Consider the following 15,126-nt stretch of genomic DNA (forward strand, 5'->3'; position numbering starts at 1 on the left):
ATATATATATATATATATATATATATATATATATATATATATATATATATATATATATAAACATTTACGACCTATTGTGCTAGACGTTATAGTGGCGGATATAATTTAATTATAAACGTTTCTGCTTTAATTTAAAGATGTACAGGGTGGGGTTCGGACAACAAGTAAATACAATAAAGTTTTAAAAAAGTGTTTGGGTAACCTTTTGTTTTTAAATTACATTAGCAAGGTGCATAATTAAACTAATTTAACGTTTCGTGTGAGTTGTTGTTGTTGTTGTTGTAGGGCTTAACGCCATTTTTCAGCACAAGATAGGCTATACATGGCGGCCAGTATTAATGGTGGAGGAGAACCCGGAAACCCCCGGAAAGAACCACCGACCCACGAGAAGCTACTGGCAAGCTTTCTCACATAACCACATTAGCCGAATCCGAGACTCCAACCGACGCAGACAGAGGTGAGATGGCAGTGATCCGTAACGGTAAGCGCTTTAGACCACTCGGCCACTCGGGGCCCCTTTCGTGTGAGTAAACGTTGGCAAGATAAAAGGGCGAGAAGTATCAATGGCATCAACATATCAATTTGTTATAAAGCAAAAATCATGGTGTAATAGAGTTGTGTGTTCTAATGTTAGTCGCATCTTTACTTGTTCAAATCCACCCATATGAATGCACACTATCACGTTATTTGTCGAGTGAGCTATACACGTTGTTGTTACCTTAACTGCAGCGTATCCCCCGGGGGTGTAAAACTGAAGGTAAAAAAAAAACCTTGGTGTCAGAACTGGGGGTCAAATAAAAAATGTGGGGGTCAAAAATATGCTGACAAAGTTTCATCCAACTCGTACTTTTTCAGCTTGAAATAGGACATTGCAACTTGCACAACATACTCTCTCTCTCTCTCTAAACATACAAATAAATCAACATGCACAATTAACAAACAAATGCATTTTCAATTCAATAAATAATTTTATTAATTCATTTTTCTTTTAAAGTCTTACTTTTAACAGTCTCTTTATAATCTTTTTGAAGTAATATTATAGACCAACATATTACATACAAGGCAATACAAAAAGCCTAATAAATCTTTTTAACCGAATGGCAGTCATTTTACTGCCAGTCATAAAATGTGTACTATCATCGGTTTCATTGTACTTCGTCCTAGAACGAATTTATCCAAAAATCAAGGAGGCTAATGATTCATCTTGTTTCTAATAAGTTACACTTGAACTTTAAGGTCTTTCTTTTATTGCAGCAAAGTTAAAACCCAGCAGAATCTTCAATAACCCCTTGACTGTGTAATCCAAATAAAACGCATTTGTCTCGGCAAGTTTACTGATTTCTTTGTTGTGAAAAAATGTCTTGGGTTATAATGTGTTCTCCAGATATCTTGTGGTGAACGAGGGCAGATTTGTTAAAATTCTTAAATCCTGTCACGTAAGGATTGTTCACTTTTGCAGTCTTCGCAATCACGCTATAATAAGTAACACTACAACCTTAACTAAATTATCTTGTTTGTCTAATAAAATAAATACCTGTATCGGGAAGTATATACGCTGTTGCGTGAGGACATTATCTTATTTGTCTAAAAAAAACCAAATACCTGTATCGGGAAGTACATGTATGCAATGTCTAACTTTGATGATTTCAAGTCGAACTTCCTAGTTGTTATTAGTGACTATTCACGTGCTGGATTTAGGTCGAAATGCAGATATATTCTTTCTTGAGATCAGTTCAGTACGATATTATTGTTTGAAATATTAGATACTTCGGAATGTATTCGAACTTTTAAAGAACATCAGATTAATGTCACATAAACCCCATGTTAATAGATAGAATTTAGTCTGTTGGTATGTATGTATGCATTTATGCATGTATGTATGTATGTATGTATGTATGTATGTATGTATGTATGCATGCATGCATGCATGCATGTATGTATGTATGTATGTATGTATGTATGTATGTATGTATGTATGTATGTATGTATGCATGCATGCATGCATGCATGTATGCATGTATGTATGTATGTATGTATGTATGTATGTAGGCCAGTATATACATGTAGGCATGTATGTATGTATGTATGTATGTATGTATGTATGTATGTATGTATGTATGTATGTATGTACGTATGTATGTATGTATGTATGTATGTATGTATGTATGTATGTATGTATGCATGCATGCATGCATGCATGCATGTATGTATGTATGTATGTATGTATGTATGTATGTATGTATGTATATATGTATGCATGCATGCATGTATGTATGTATGTATGTATGTATGTATGTATGTATGTGTTTATGTATGTATGTATGTATGTATGTATGTATGTATGTAGGCCAGTATATACATGTATGTATGTATGTATGTATGCATGCATGCATGTATGTATGTATGTAGGCCAGTATATACATGTAGGCATATATATATATATATATATATATATATATATATATATATATATATATATATATATATATATATATATATATATATATATATATATATATATATATATATATATATATATATGGATGTATGTATACATGCATGCATGTGTGTATGTGTTATACACACAAACACACACACACGGATTCGCTAAAATAGAAAGAAACATATGAGCCTCTATTAGTCACACAAATCACACAATTTGTCATTTTATCAAAGCAGATAAAACAAACACAATCCACAAAGATCAGTTTTAAAATAATAAGTTTTGATCCATGCTAAAGTTTAGTAAAGGAGTGTACGAGTATCACAGCAACAAATATTTTCCACAATATTTTTAGTCGTTCATTTTTTGGAACTTCAGTAAGAATAATTTTTGCGTAACTATTAGAAATAAAACATTTAAAGAAAATAGCTTTAGCTTGATTTTTGTTAAGTTAATGGCATGAAACATTTTAAATTATACGTCTAACAGATACATTATTTTGTGTTTTTCACTTTCATTATTTATGTCAAAACCGCGAGAGAGAGGCAATGACAAGTAATGTCCCCATTGTATGTTTAATGTATTAAAGATAAATACTGAGCATCCTATATGGGTAAAAGGGTATTTTATTTACAAACTGCGCCTTATTACTATACAGCCTGGGGTAAACATGCAGTTGCTAACAGTAGTTGAATTCTACATCAACGATAACTATGAAGTACTAAGTAACGGAAAAGAGTGAAAACCAAAACGTTTTGTAAAATTCAACATTTATTTTATTTCCCTAGAATACAAATTGAAAATTTAAAAGTATCTTAGAGCAAAATTAAATCCCAAAATAGTCCTAAAAGTTCTATCACAAGTCTAAATGTATAAAAATTCCATATGAATTCCATTGGTGATCCGAATTCAATATGGAATGTGTGGATGTGCTTGTAGTGTCGAATGTACCAATGTGTCAATGACTTGAAATATAGCGATGTGTTAACGGTCTTGATTTCGCCCAATAATATAATCCAAAAAGGCCATTGAATGAATTCACATTAATCCCAACAACAAAAAATTGTTTAATCCGAAAATATTACTGAACACTTTGTAATTCAAGTTAACAAGTCCACCCAAATACAAACTGAACACAATAATAAGACTGATTCCAGCACGAACGTTAAAGTTGGAATGGGTAATTTTTCAACTGAACAACATTGATATAAAAAGTTAAGACACAATAACATACCCAAAATGTACGTTAGTTTCCTTTCTAAAACATTCAAGGTTGTCAACAAGTTTAGGAATTTCCAAGTGATATCTGATATCATAGACTTAGATTAAAAAAACAAAACATGTTTTACTCCATTAATAATGATCTGAATATTTAATCTCTTATCATAGAGATATATTAGCTATGTATTAGTTTGTTTACAAAATACATGTTGCTCGCCAGGCTGATGATTAACCTGATTTCGTACTAAGGTCATTTACAAAATACAGAGATACTAAACATAATGGTGGAGAAAAGCCAAGAAACAACGCAAATTATATATATATATATATATATATATATATATATATATATATATATATATATATATATATATATATATATATATATATATATATATATATATATATATATATATATATATATTTAATAGTATGTAATGTTTCTGAAGAAGCCTATGCATGGGTAGATTTTATGCACTAGTAGGATAGTACGTTGATCCTTAAACCACTTTAATTTTATTCCTATCGCAACAGAGGTACATCTGAACATAAAAAGGAAGGTCTCATAAGGCGTTACTTTTATACTGTGGACCTCCAAGGGGGTATTTCTCCCAGTTCACACATCATATAATTTCTATCGTTTTCAAAAGTTTCTGTTTATGAAATTGTGCACATTCATATGCATGACAACAACAACATCATTGCTAATAGCATTTTGTAATTTATTCTCAGGATTTTTCCCCAAGGAACATTTTTGAGAAATTTTATGATAAAATAATTTGATAATTTTAAGGCAAGATGAATTACGTATGGCACGAGTTAAGCAAATGTTGCCACAAACCGTAATCGGTGATCTACAGTGGTGAAAACTATATATCAAAATTATGAACAAATAAATCCATACAAAAATATAGTACATCAATATGCGCATGCGTGCGTACAAAATATATGCATGCATGTATGCGCATAACTTTATAAACAGTTAGCATAGTAAATACATTTTAAAACATCCAGCAAAATACATTTTTTGGAAGAAATAAAAATAATAATAGATTTACTAAATCTTGAAAACAATCAAAATCTTGAATCGCAAAAACAAATGAGCATTATTATTTATTTTCTAGGCTACCACCATCGCATTTTTTACCATCACAAGTCATACACAATCATAGTTAGATCAACTAATGTCCAAGCCATATTCACGACCAACCAGTTTGATTCGTAACGCAATTAAAAAAATTAGATGGAAAGAATAAAAATGTGACTTTAATTACACTTATTGTAGCGCAAATATTCCAAACTACACGGCTATACATAGAGAAAAGACTCTCAATATGAGCAAAGTAACGTATTCAGTCGCTTAATCACTTGGAATGTATTTGACCTAAATGTTCTGTCTGACTCCATTGCACGTTCATTTACTTAATTAACACGACTCGTGCGGCAAAGTTTTCAAATAATGTTTGTACCTTGATTTTGGGGCTGAGAATAAATTAGACAAAAAATGTCTTCTTTTTCTTTTGGAGCCTTTTTGTTTAAAGTCAGTTGTGTTTTCATAGCAGGTCAGTGAACCTACTCTTCTGTTGTTGGCTCCCGAAAATTCCGCGTGTTTGACATTGTACACAACTTTCACTTTGACCTTGTATCACCTGAGAGTACTTGCGCAGGTCTAAAATATAACTTTTATATTTGTTTTGGGGGGTTTTATTTTGAAGGAGACCGCTCTGGTGGTTTAGTGGTTAGAGAGTCCGCCTCAGATGCGGGACGTCGTGGGTTTGAACCCTGGCTGAGTCATACCAAAGACTTATAAAAATGGTACATGCAATTGCCTCTCTAGGCACTCAGCAGCGTTAAGAGGTTAGTGTTAGAAATGCTTGGATAATGTGACTGGGTAGGACATCAACTAGTATCATGCTTCATGTATGCGGCATGACGCCCCAGTGCTAGACATTACTATAAACTGTCACGCTGCAGACATCGTAGCAATATGACTGAAAAATTGCTAATGCTACGTTAAAAATCCAAATCACCAGGCCCGGCCCTAGGACAAGGCGAACGAGGCAACCGCCTTGGGCCCCGCAGTAACTCGCAATGCAATTGTTTTGCTTGGATCCCCGCTCTCATCGCCTGCTGCCTTGGGCCCCGCACATCCTAGGACCGGGGCTGCAAATCACATACACTTACCTTGAAGGAAATACAACATTAGAACCACTTTTCTTCTGCGGGGTAACTGTGTTCGAAATGGAAACTCAAAATGAATCTGATACAGACTGTATAACACGGTTGCTTTTCAATTAAATATCTATATTACGTTTAACTAATATCAAAATATTATGCTGGTATTCAAAACTATCAGTGTCATCACATTGTAAATGTCGCCAAAGTAAAATCTATCATATTTTATCCGCATGACTGTGAGTTTTCAGTTTAATTTCTGAACTTTTTAAATACTTTCCCCGGTGGTGTTGGTGCTCAGTTCGTCAGTACAATATCATCCTCTCTCTCTCTCTCTCTCTCTCTCTCTCTCTCTCTCTCTCTCTCTCTCTCTCTCTCTGCTGTCTGCAATTATTTTAGACCTGTTGTGCTCATGTTGTATTTCTTTGCATCTTTTCTCCCTCCTTTTCACACCTTACATGTTGCATGAGGTTATTATATATGTCATGTGCAACCGCCTATTGCTATTAAATTTACTTATAAAGTGTACAAAGAGGTAAAAACTAAGAGTACCGTTGCAACTGCTATCGAGATATCGTTGCAACGATAACCTTCGTTGGTGCGACGGTATTTTAAGCTGTTGCAACGCATTAACATTTGGTGTCGTTGCAATGTTACTCATATACATTTTCAACTATATTTACCTAACGTTTCCACGACATTGAAATACCGATATGACTATAGTTATTGTTGTTGTGACAACGGTTCATTTTATCGTTGTTTTTTTTTAATGTCCCTAAAATTAATTTTTTCATTCCATCGGTACAATATAATTTGAGCGTTTTAATGGTGATATCACTATCGGAACAATAAAATATACAGCTGCAACAATATAAAATACCGTCATACCAGCATCTAAATATTATCGCAACGGTAGATCTGGATACCGTCTGCAAGGATTCAAGTTTTAAAAATACATTTCGACAGTATATTATATTATTGCAATAGAAATAATTATAGTTGCATCATAAAAATTAGCATTATAACGAAAACTCTACCGTTGCAAGCTATTTGGATATCGCTGAAAATGTATGGGTTATTTTGACCCTTTTCGTTTACCATACTTCTAATCCATACACTTATCGGTGTATGTCGAATGTATAAACAGGCGGATATTTAATCTTCCTGATACATAGTATGTGCAACGTAACTGCATCACGGAAGGACATGTCTGACTTGTGGATATTTGTTTGTGTCTTGTGTTGTTTCTCTTTGATTGAATGTAAGTAACGCTTAATTTTCCGATATCACCCGTTTACCACATGGACTCAGGATTAAGGGGTCAATGGCTCGAGTCCAGCCGATGTCATGTTCGTTTTGTGTCTTTGAACAAGTTCTAACAAATATACATTCATATTTTATACACGAATAATGGTCGGTTTGTAAGTAGAGGCTTTTAAAGGGTACACTAATTTGTTTTGAGATGATGTATGTGAGTAGAATATAATATTTTGCTATTAACTGTGATCACATTAGGGATACGTCATTTACTGCTACTATTTTACACCATATTACCCGCAATAAGGGGGCAGGGGACAGTGGACAATTTTTATGCACAAATTTAATGCCGTAATCACTGGCCAAGTATAAAAAAATCATAAAAAAATAAAATCCACAAGTGAGGTCAAAAAGGTCCATAATTTTGGATACCTATATTAAAACAAAGCATAAGAATATTATCCACTTGACCCGAGAAGTCAATGGCAGTTCATAGAAGTTTTTGCACCCTAACCACAAATTTACACCTGCAATTTTCACGTCCGAAAGTCATTTTTGACACCATGTGATGTTCACAATGCAAACACAAGCCCCTTTTCCTAGATGAGAATTCTGTAAAAACAGTGTGTACTAAACATGCTGATGCAATTGAAAATAGTTGTCATCCAAGCCGTTTTTGTTTTAGATATTCTACTTGCCCCGAACCCACGTGTTTACTGCTATGGGATGCTAGTTCTTCCTAGCCGACTATAGCTATTTCACTTTCTACATACTGCAGAGTAAATATGGAAGGTGTACAGGCCTGACATACATTTCAAGAATAACAAGCCTAAAACATCAAGTTCATAAATATATTCATATCTTTAATTAGTAAACGATGGGAGCTGAAAACGTCACATCGTAGTGTTAAGTTAAGAAATTTGCCAGGGGCCAATTTACGAGACTGGCTCCTGCCACCTAATAATACGTAATGTTTCTAAAGAAGCCTATGAATGGGTAAATTTTATGCGATTGTAGGTTTGAAAGTTAATCTATTCAATTTTATTTCTGTCGCCACAGAGTTTCTACTGGACGTGAAAGGGGAGGTCTAAGTAGACATTATTTTTATAGTGGTCATCTACACCGGCATATTTCTCAAACACCTATCCGACAGCTTAAATCGTGTTAAAGTTCTCTCTTGGATAGATAACTTAATGAATGTCACGGTGTTTTAACGGTCTATCCAATAAACTACAGCAATATGGCCAAACGTTAACATTCGTCTCTGGGAATTGAAATAGTTGCAGGTGCCCTTTCTGTAAAGAAATATACTATCCACTTCATTAAAAGACATAATTATTATACTGTTGCATTGTTACGTTCCCACTGATATGGATTTACAGTCATCGTTTGTTTCATCTTTGCATGCACCAATCAGAAACCGTTTGCTGACTCACTGCCTCAATTTTTATCTTTTAAGAACTTTGAATTTTATTGTAAACAATATCCTTCTAGGAAGCCATGTTTATTTTAAATTTGTTTTACCAATATTATTTTGTAGTTTATTCGCAGGAATTTTCCCTCAAATTAGATAATTTTAAGATAAGACGAAACGAGTTGAAGAAATGTTTTCACCAACCGTAAGCAGGGATCTACCTTTCTAAAGACTATATATCAATATTATGAATGAACAGATAGATACAAAAATATAGTATATATGTCAATCCATACATACAAATATAAGTACGTGCGTGCGTACATAATATATACATAAATGCATGTTAATACATTATAAGCAGTATAAAAGATACATTTTGAAATATAGAAGAAAATACTTTTTTAAAGAAATAACTGTGAATTTACTAAACCTTGAAAACCATCAAAATCTTGAATCATAAAATCAAACGTGCATTATTATTTCTTTTTTAGGCTATCACCACGGCATTTTTCACCATTCCAAGTCAGATAGAATCATAGATCAAATAATATCCAAGCCATATTCACAAACGACCAAAGTGTGCATCGTAACGGAATTCAAATATTTAGTTGAAAAGAATAAGTGTAATTTCAATTAACTTATTTTAGCGCAAATATTTTAAGATGTACGGCTTTACAGAGAGGGAAACACAGTATGTACGTAGTAACGTATTCAAGTAGTATAAGGGGTGAGATTAGCGACAATGGGAATTAGCATTAAAAACACACCCTGGGTAAGATTAGCGACAATGGAAATTTAACATTAACCACCCGGGGTAAGATTAGCGACAATGGAAATTTAACATGGGCAAAAAACCCTGGGTAAGATTAGCGACAATGGAATTTAACATTGGAGAAAGAAAAAAAAGGAAATATTGAGATTAGCGACAAAGGCATTCGAACAATGGAAAAAAAATATCGATTCTAGGGACAAAGGCAATTGAACATGGGGAATAGAGTTTGGGTCTGTCTAGGGACAAGGGGAATTAGCATTAGATGGGAATAAAGTGTGGGTCTGTCTAGGGACAAGGGGAATTAAATATGGGATTTTTTTTAAAAAAATTTTTTAAAATTTAAATTTAAATTTAAATTTAAAAAAGGGGTAGGCAATTGAAAACTCATTCTCTTTTCGAGAAATGTGGGTGGCCCTGAAAAGGGCCTTTGGTTTTTCTTCTTCTTCTTCTGCTTCTAATTTCTTCTTTTTCTCCACCAACTTCTTATTTTCTCTCCTACACTCTTTTTCTTCTTTTTTTTTCTCCTCCTCTTCTTTCTTCTTCTCTTCCACCTCTTCTTTCTTCCTCTTCTCATTTTCTTCTTCTTTTTCAATTTTTTCATTCCATTTTCGTATTCTTATCCTTTCCTCTTCATCCTCTTTCTCCTCCTTTATTTCTTTCATGACACCACTTATTATGTCCTTTACTTTTCTTAAGTTATTAATTTCCATCTTTAGTCGATGGGGACTATAGGAATAGTGGTCTTCATTGAGTCTCACTAACATCTGCTCCATTATTCCTAAATTGTCTAAAACGTCTTGTAATTTTTACATTTTGTCAAGGTGGTTCGAAGCCATCTTCTTTGTAGAATGGTTTGAACGACGAATACACAATCGTACGTGAGCGGTTACAAAACCCAAACTATACTCTTCACATACGCTAAGAAATAATAAAGAAACCCATACTCTACCATTCACACAAACTTACGTGAGCAGTTACAAACACAAACACACAAACACATACACTCGCACTATGAAAAAAGAGTTAGTGTTTATATTCACACTACTCTACCTACACACACACACACACACACACACACACACACACACATTGGCAAACTGATGGTTATTTCTTTTCTAGAGTATTGGGTAGCCCTGAAAAGGGCTGTTTTTTTTTTTGAACTTCATGGACACCTGGTTAATGGTGGCACCTTCCAGGCCTGGCGCCACATACACATCTTGTTCCCCAGTTGCTTTTTACTTTTTTGGGGGAGAGAGCAGAGGCAGGATATGTGGCTTCAGAATCCCAATTTTCGGTTTCTGGGATTCTGAAATTTCTTCTTCTTTTCTCCTTTTCCTCCTCCTCTTCTTTGTATCTTCTCTCCTCCTCTTCTTTGTATCTTCTCTCCTCTTCTTTGTATCTTCTTTCCTCCTCTTCTTTGTATCTTCTCTCCTCCTCTTCTTTATTTCTTCTTTCCTCCTCCTCTCTCATCCTTCCTTCTTCCACAATGGCCTCCGCGACCAGTTCCTTCAACAGGCGCCTGGCATATTCCAGATGTACATGAAGTTCAAACAGTTTCGCCAGTCTCGTGTTCATTCTGGTGTTGATCAATCAACAAGGGTAGCTGGACTGCCGAACGAGTTTCAATTTATACTAAAACTGCGGACGTGAAGGAAAACATCCCCCTAAAAACATAAAATTGATCTTACTTAGATCATGACCAAAAAACAACGCGCGGACCTAAAAGAAACACTCACTCACTTTTTTATACTACCCATTCCTATTCTAAAATTTTTTTTCATTAATCACTCCAATATACTATTCACATACGCAAAGCAATCCAATCAACCCCCCAAATCTACTCTCCCCACACCTCAAACAGCCAAAAAAAACATGATCTTAATCTACTATCCACACCAACGTACGTGAGATGTTACAAACACAAACACACAAACACATACCCTCACACTATAAAAAAGAGTTAGTGTTTATATTCACACTACTCTACCTACACACATTGGCAAATTGATTGTTATTTCTTTTCTAGAGTATTGGGGTAGCCCTGAGAAGGGCTGTTTTTTTTTTGTTTTTTTTTTTTTGTTTGCTATGGCAATCTTTTAGTTTCTAAGAATGCGATGTCCTCTGAGGATAGACTTTCTGGCGATAGGTCTGCTTCTTCGGAAAGAGAAGAAGAACTCTTTGGTGTCGATACGACAATCGACAAAGCCTCTCTCAGGTTCAGGTTCCTGCTGCTGTTGTTGTTGTTGTTGCTGCTGTCTCTGAAGTCTGTACTTCTCTGTCCATTCTTCTTTCTCCCTGTTCACTTCTTCTCTGAAGAGTTCTTCTATCAAGTCTTCAGTGACTTTTAGCATTCTCACATTCTCTATCTCTTCTGGCTTCGGTATCAGACTGTGTCTGACCCTATGCAAATTCACGTAGGCTTCGTTTAGCTCAGCTAGTTTGGAGCACATCTTCGTAGGAGGATGAGTCGACAATGGATGGTTAGACTGGAAACAACCCGGTTCTTAAAGTCAAAGCGCGGACGTGAAGGAAAACATCCCTCCACGGTTTTCGAGCCGCAATGTTCAATGAGTGTCATGAGAGGGATAGTAAGAAGTCAAAGAGCATGAATCAAACATTCTTATAGCCAAACAAATCACAAAGGCATTTTCTTCAAAACACATCATTTTTTATTCAAAAATCACTTAACACTAACCAACAACTCTAACATTTTTTAACAAAAATCCAACAATATAACATCAAACATTTTTTTCAATTTACACTCTACTGTAAACAGGGTTGGCAACGTTGTGAATGAAATTGTGATTTCCACTGTTGCAAGTCATTGAGTCATGGATGGACACTACGTTTCCTAGCTGAAGACAACAAAATAAGCATACTAGTCACAAAATCAACGATTTACTTTCTCATCGTTTCTAGAAAAATCACGATCAAAATAAGTCACTAAATGTTCTTTTGCTGATAATAAGTGATCAATTTCGATCTCGACTTTCTCTTTGAATGTGTCAAAGAGGGTTTTGATGTAATGGATGTCTCGAGTCGTTAATGGAGGACAGAAATGTTCACGCAAGTCTTTATACCACCAACGTAACACGTCTTTTTCAAACAGACTCCAAGCTTCGTCCAGATATTCGACGATACATGACTTACGAGTCGTGAGAGAACCGTTTTCGAAAATGGAGTTTCACCGTGACTTTTCCTTTGGTGAATGGAATATTTTGTCCCAAATCTCCTTTTATAGCAATGTTGACCGTGTCCAAATACGACTTGCTGACAGGCAAATAATGAGGATGTACAAATTCCCGGTGGACGTGGTAAGTGTTTCCACCTTCCTGGTCACTGGTTGTGGTACTATCCACTTTGAAAGGAATGACACGCAGTAACGGCACAGAGGTGTGTCCCACCACGTTATACTCCACCACATCGGAGTACACGAACATCAAATTCAGTCCTTGGTTCAGTTCTACAGGGAATCGAAAAAACTTGTAAAATTCCGTATTGCTGTTGATCTTCGGTTTAAAATTTGGAGCCATTTTTGTGTCTCCACCTAAAATATCAAACAAGTCACGATTAAAACTGATGGACAACGTTTGGGTATCCTGAAATTTCATCAGTAAGCGACGAGCCACTTTATGGTACTCCAGGGTGACACTTTTTTTGACTCTGTTCAGGGCTTTGCCAAAGGCTAACTCGAACCTGGAAGCAATTGTGTCCACCAAATGTTGACCACTAAAATAAAACCCTGCCGAAATTTTCAAGGTGTAGATATTGAAGGGTGAATTGTTGGATGGTCTTGTGTCCCCTGAAAACCCGATGTCATTCATGACTTCTTGTAATTGTTGGTTCAGGATTTCGACCTCAAAAGTGTTTTGCTTTTCGGTGATGTTTTGGATTTGTGTAGGGTGAATCATTTCTACCAAAGCCACTTCCCAATGGGCTTCGTGATCTAACTGGATGGCTTGAGGTAATTTAGCCGTGTAACAGCACAACGTGTTGTTGGGGAACACCTCCATGGAACTGTCACTGGGTAAGGTCAAGTAAAATTGGTTTTGGTGACTCATAATTCCAGAGTTCTGTGGCTGTCCGAGGGGTTACTGGACGTCAGAGGCGTGTCTCCGCCCAAAATGAGGTTCTGGTTGTGATTGTTGTTGGAGTGGTGACTGGCACTGGCACTGGACACAAGGTTCCCGTGGTTCCCGTTCGATGAGAATTTCAGGGAGGGATTGGGAAGCAGGTAACCGATGCAACTGCTTAATAAAATGGTCCACAATTGTTTGTCTCCTTGTTGCAAACTCAAATTGGCGATGGCTGCCCCGATGACACAATACACCACGAAGATTTGGCAGAAAAAGACGATTTGCGTTTTAGGCACACGTTCTCCACACCACACCCACAAGGGTTGTTTTTGTAAATCTTGCACAGAAGAACTAGGTGAAGGAGGAGTGGTCGACGTAGCTGCGTCTGTGTGAAAAGGCATGATGGTCACTTCTTTTTATAGTCGATGACTTGCGAAGCGTCGATCCAAGAATCAAAACTGGGTGGATATCCTTTCCAACGTACTTTCACTTCTTTGACACGTCGTTTGCCCACTTTACGGGTTCTGCGTTCGAGAATGCTTTCGATGTCGTACACGTCGTCTTCTTTTTTGGTGACACGTTGTAACTCGGGCAAATAAAACGTTCCTTTGAGCACTTCTCCGTTCATGTCTTCCAATTTATAGACGGCAGGATGACGGCCATGCACCCGTCCAGTGACGCGAAACAATTCGGTCGTCCAGTTAGGTAAGTAACCTTTGTCGAAAGTGCGTTTGGTTTTGCCAATGCGCACCCAATCTCCTACGGCCAACTCTCCACTTTTCTTGGGGACAGCCCTCGTCGGGGACGTACCAAACAGGCGCTCAGACACCAACACTTCGTTGTCGGGAGTCACGTCTTGCGGGGCACGTCCGATGCTTCGATGGTAAGATTGGTTGTACGCTTGCACCAGGTGCGGTAAGATGTCGATGTACTTCAGAGTGTGGTGATGCGTAAAATATTTCCACATGCGTTCTTTCAAAGTGCGTTGAAAACGTTCCACGATGCTGGCTTTGGTTTCGGGATTCTCGGTGGTAAAAAAAATGAATGTCACGTTTCTTTAATTCTTTTTGGAAAGCTTGGTTCAGAAATTCGGTGCCTTTGTCCGTTTGCCATCGAAGAGGGTGACGGCCACTTTGTTTCAACACTCGTTGCAGGGCTCACACTAACTCGCTGCTCGATTTGGAAGTCAAGGGCACGACCCAGGCAAATTTGGAAAAGACGTCGATGACACAAAACAAATATTTGTAGCCACGATTGTAGCTGGCCAAATGAGAGACATCGGCTAAATCGGCTTGCCATTGATGATCGATGCCTTCCACTCGGGTGCGACTTCTGGCAAACTTGCGTCGAATGGGTTTGTGTAAAGTGTAGGTAGCTTGTTCTTGTAACCATCGTTGCACTTGAGGTAAACGGAGACTTTTCAGTCGCGTTTTGGTAGCACGATACAATTTTTCAACTCCTGCGTAACCTGCAGGATGGGAGGGATCGTAGTAAATGCTGGCTAAGACTTTTTCCATTTTTTGTGTTGGTTGGTGTGTTAATAAGACACCCACTCTTGGAGGATGCTACTCTTTTTCTCTTGGGGTATTTTCTTGGATTGCAATGCTTTGCGTGTGCGACCGGCAATAGGTGTTGAAGAGGAGGATGTCTGAGCGGGGGATATCGGTTCTTGTTTCACTTCTGTCTTCACTTCTGTCTTCACTTTCTTTTTCTCTTGTGATGAAGAAGGGGTGGCCATCATCTTTATAATCCATCCAATTCTGGA

At 36.6% G+C, this 15,126-nt stretch overlaps 1 protein-coding gene across 1 annotated transcript in view; it reads left to right on the forward strand.

Moving 5' to 3' along the window:
• The first annotated feature begins 7,020 nt into the window (after positions 1-7,020).
• The window catches only part of LOC149801962 (uncharacterized), a 47,164-nt gene continuing 39,058 nt past the window's right edge, over positions 7,021-15,126 (forward strand). The window contains exon 1 of the mRNA XM_089954371.1: positions 7,021-7,100. Coding sequence (XP_089810497.1) covers positions 7,046-7,100 — 55 coding nt within the window. The 5' untranslated portion in view covers positions 7,021-7,045. The remainder of the gene's footprint in view (positions 7,101-15,126) is intronic.

This window comes from Sinohyriopsis cumingii, chromosome 4 (genome assembly GCF_028554795.1).
Source record: "Sinohyriopsis cumingii isolate HCF-2022 chromosome 4, ASM2855479v2, whole genome shotgun sequence".
NCBI lineage: Eukaryota > Metazoa > Mollusca > Bivalvia > Unionida > Unionidae > Sinohyriopsis > Sinohyriopsis cumingii.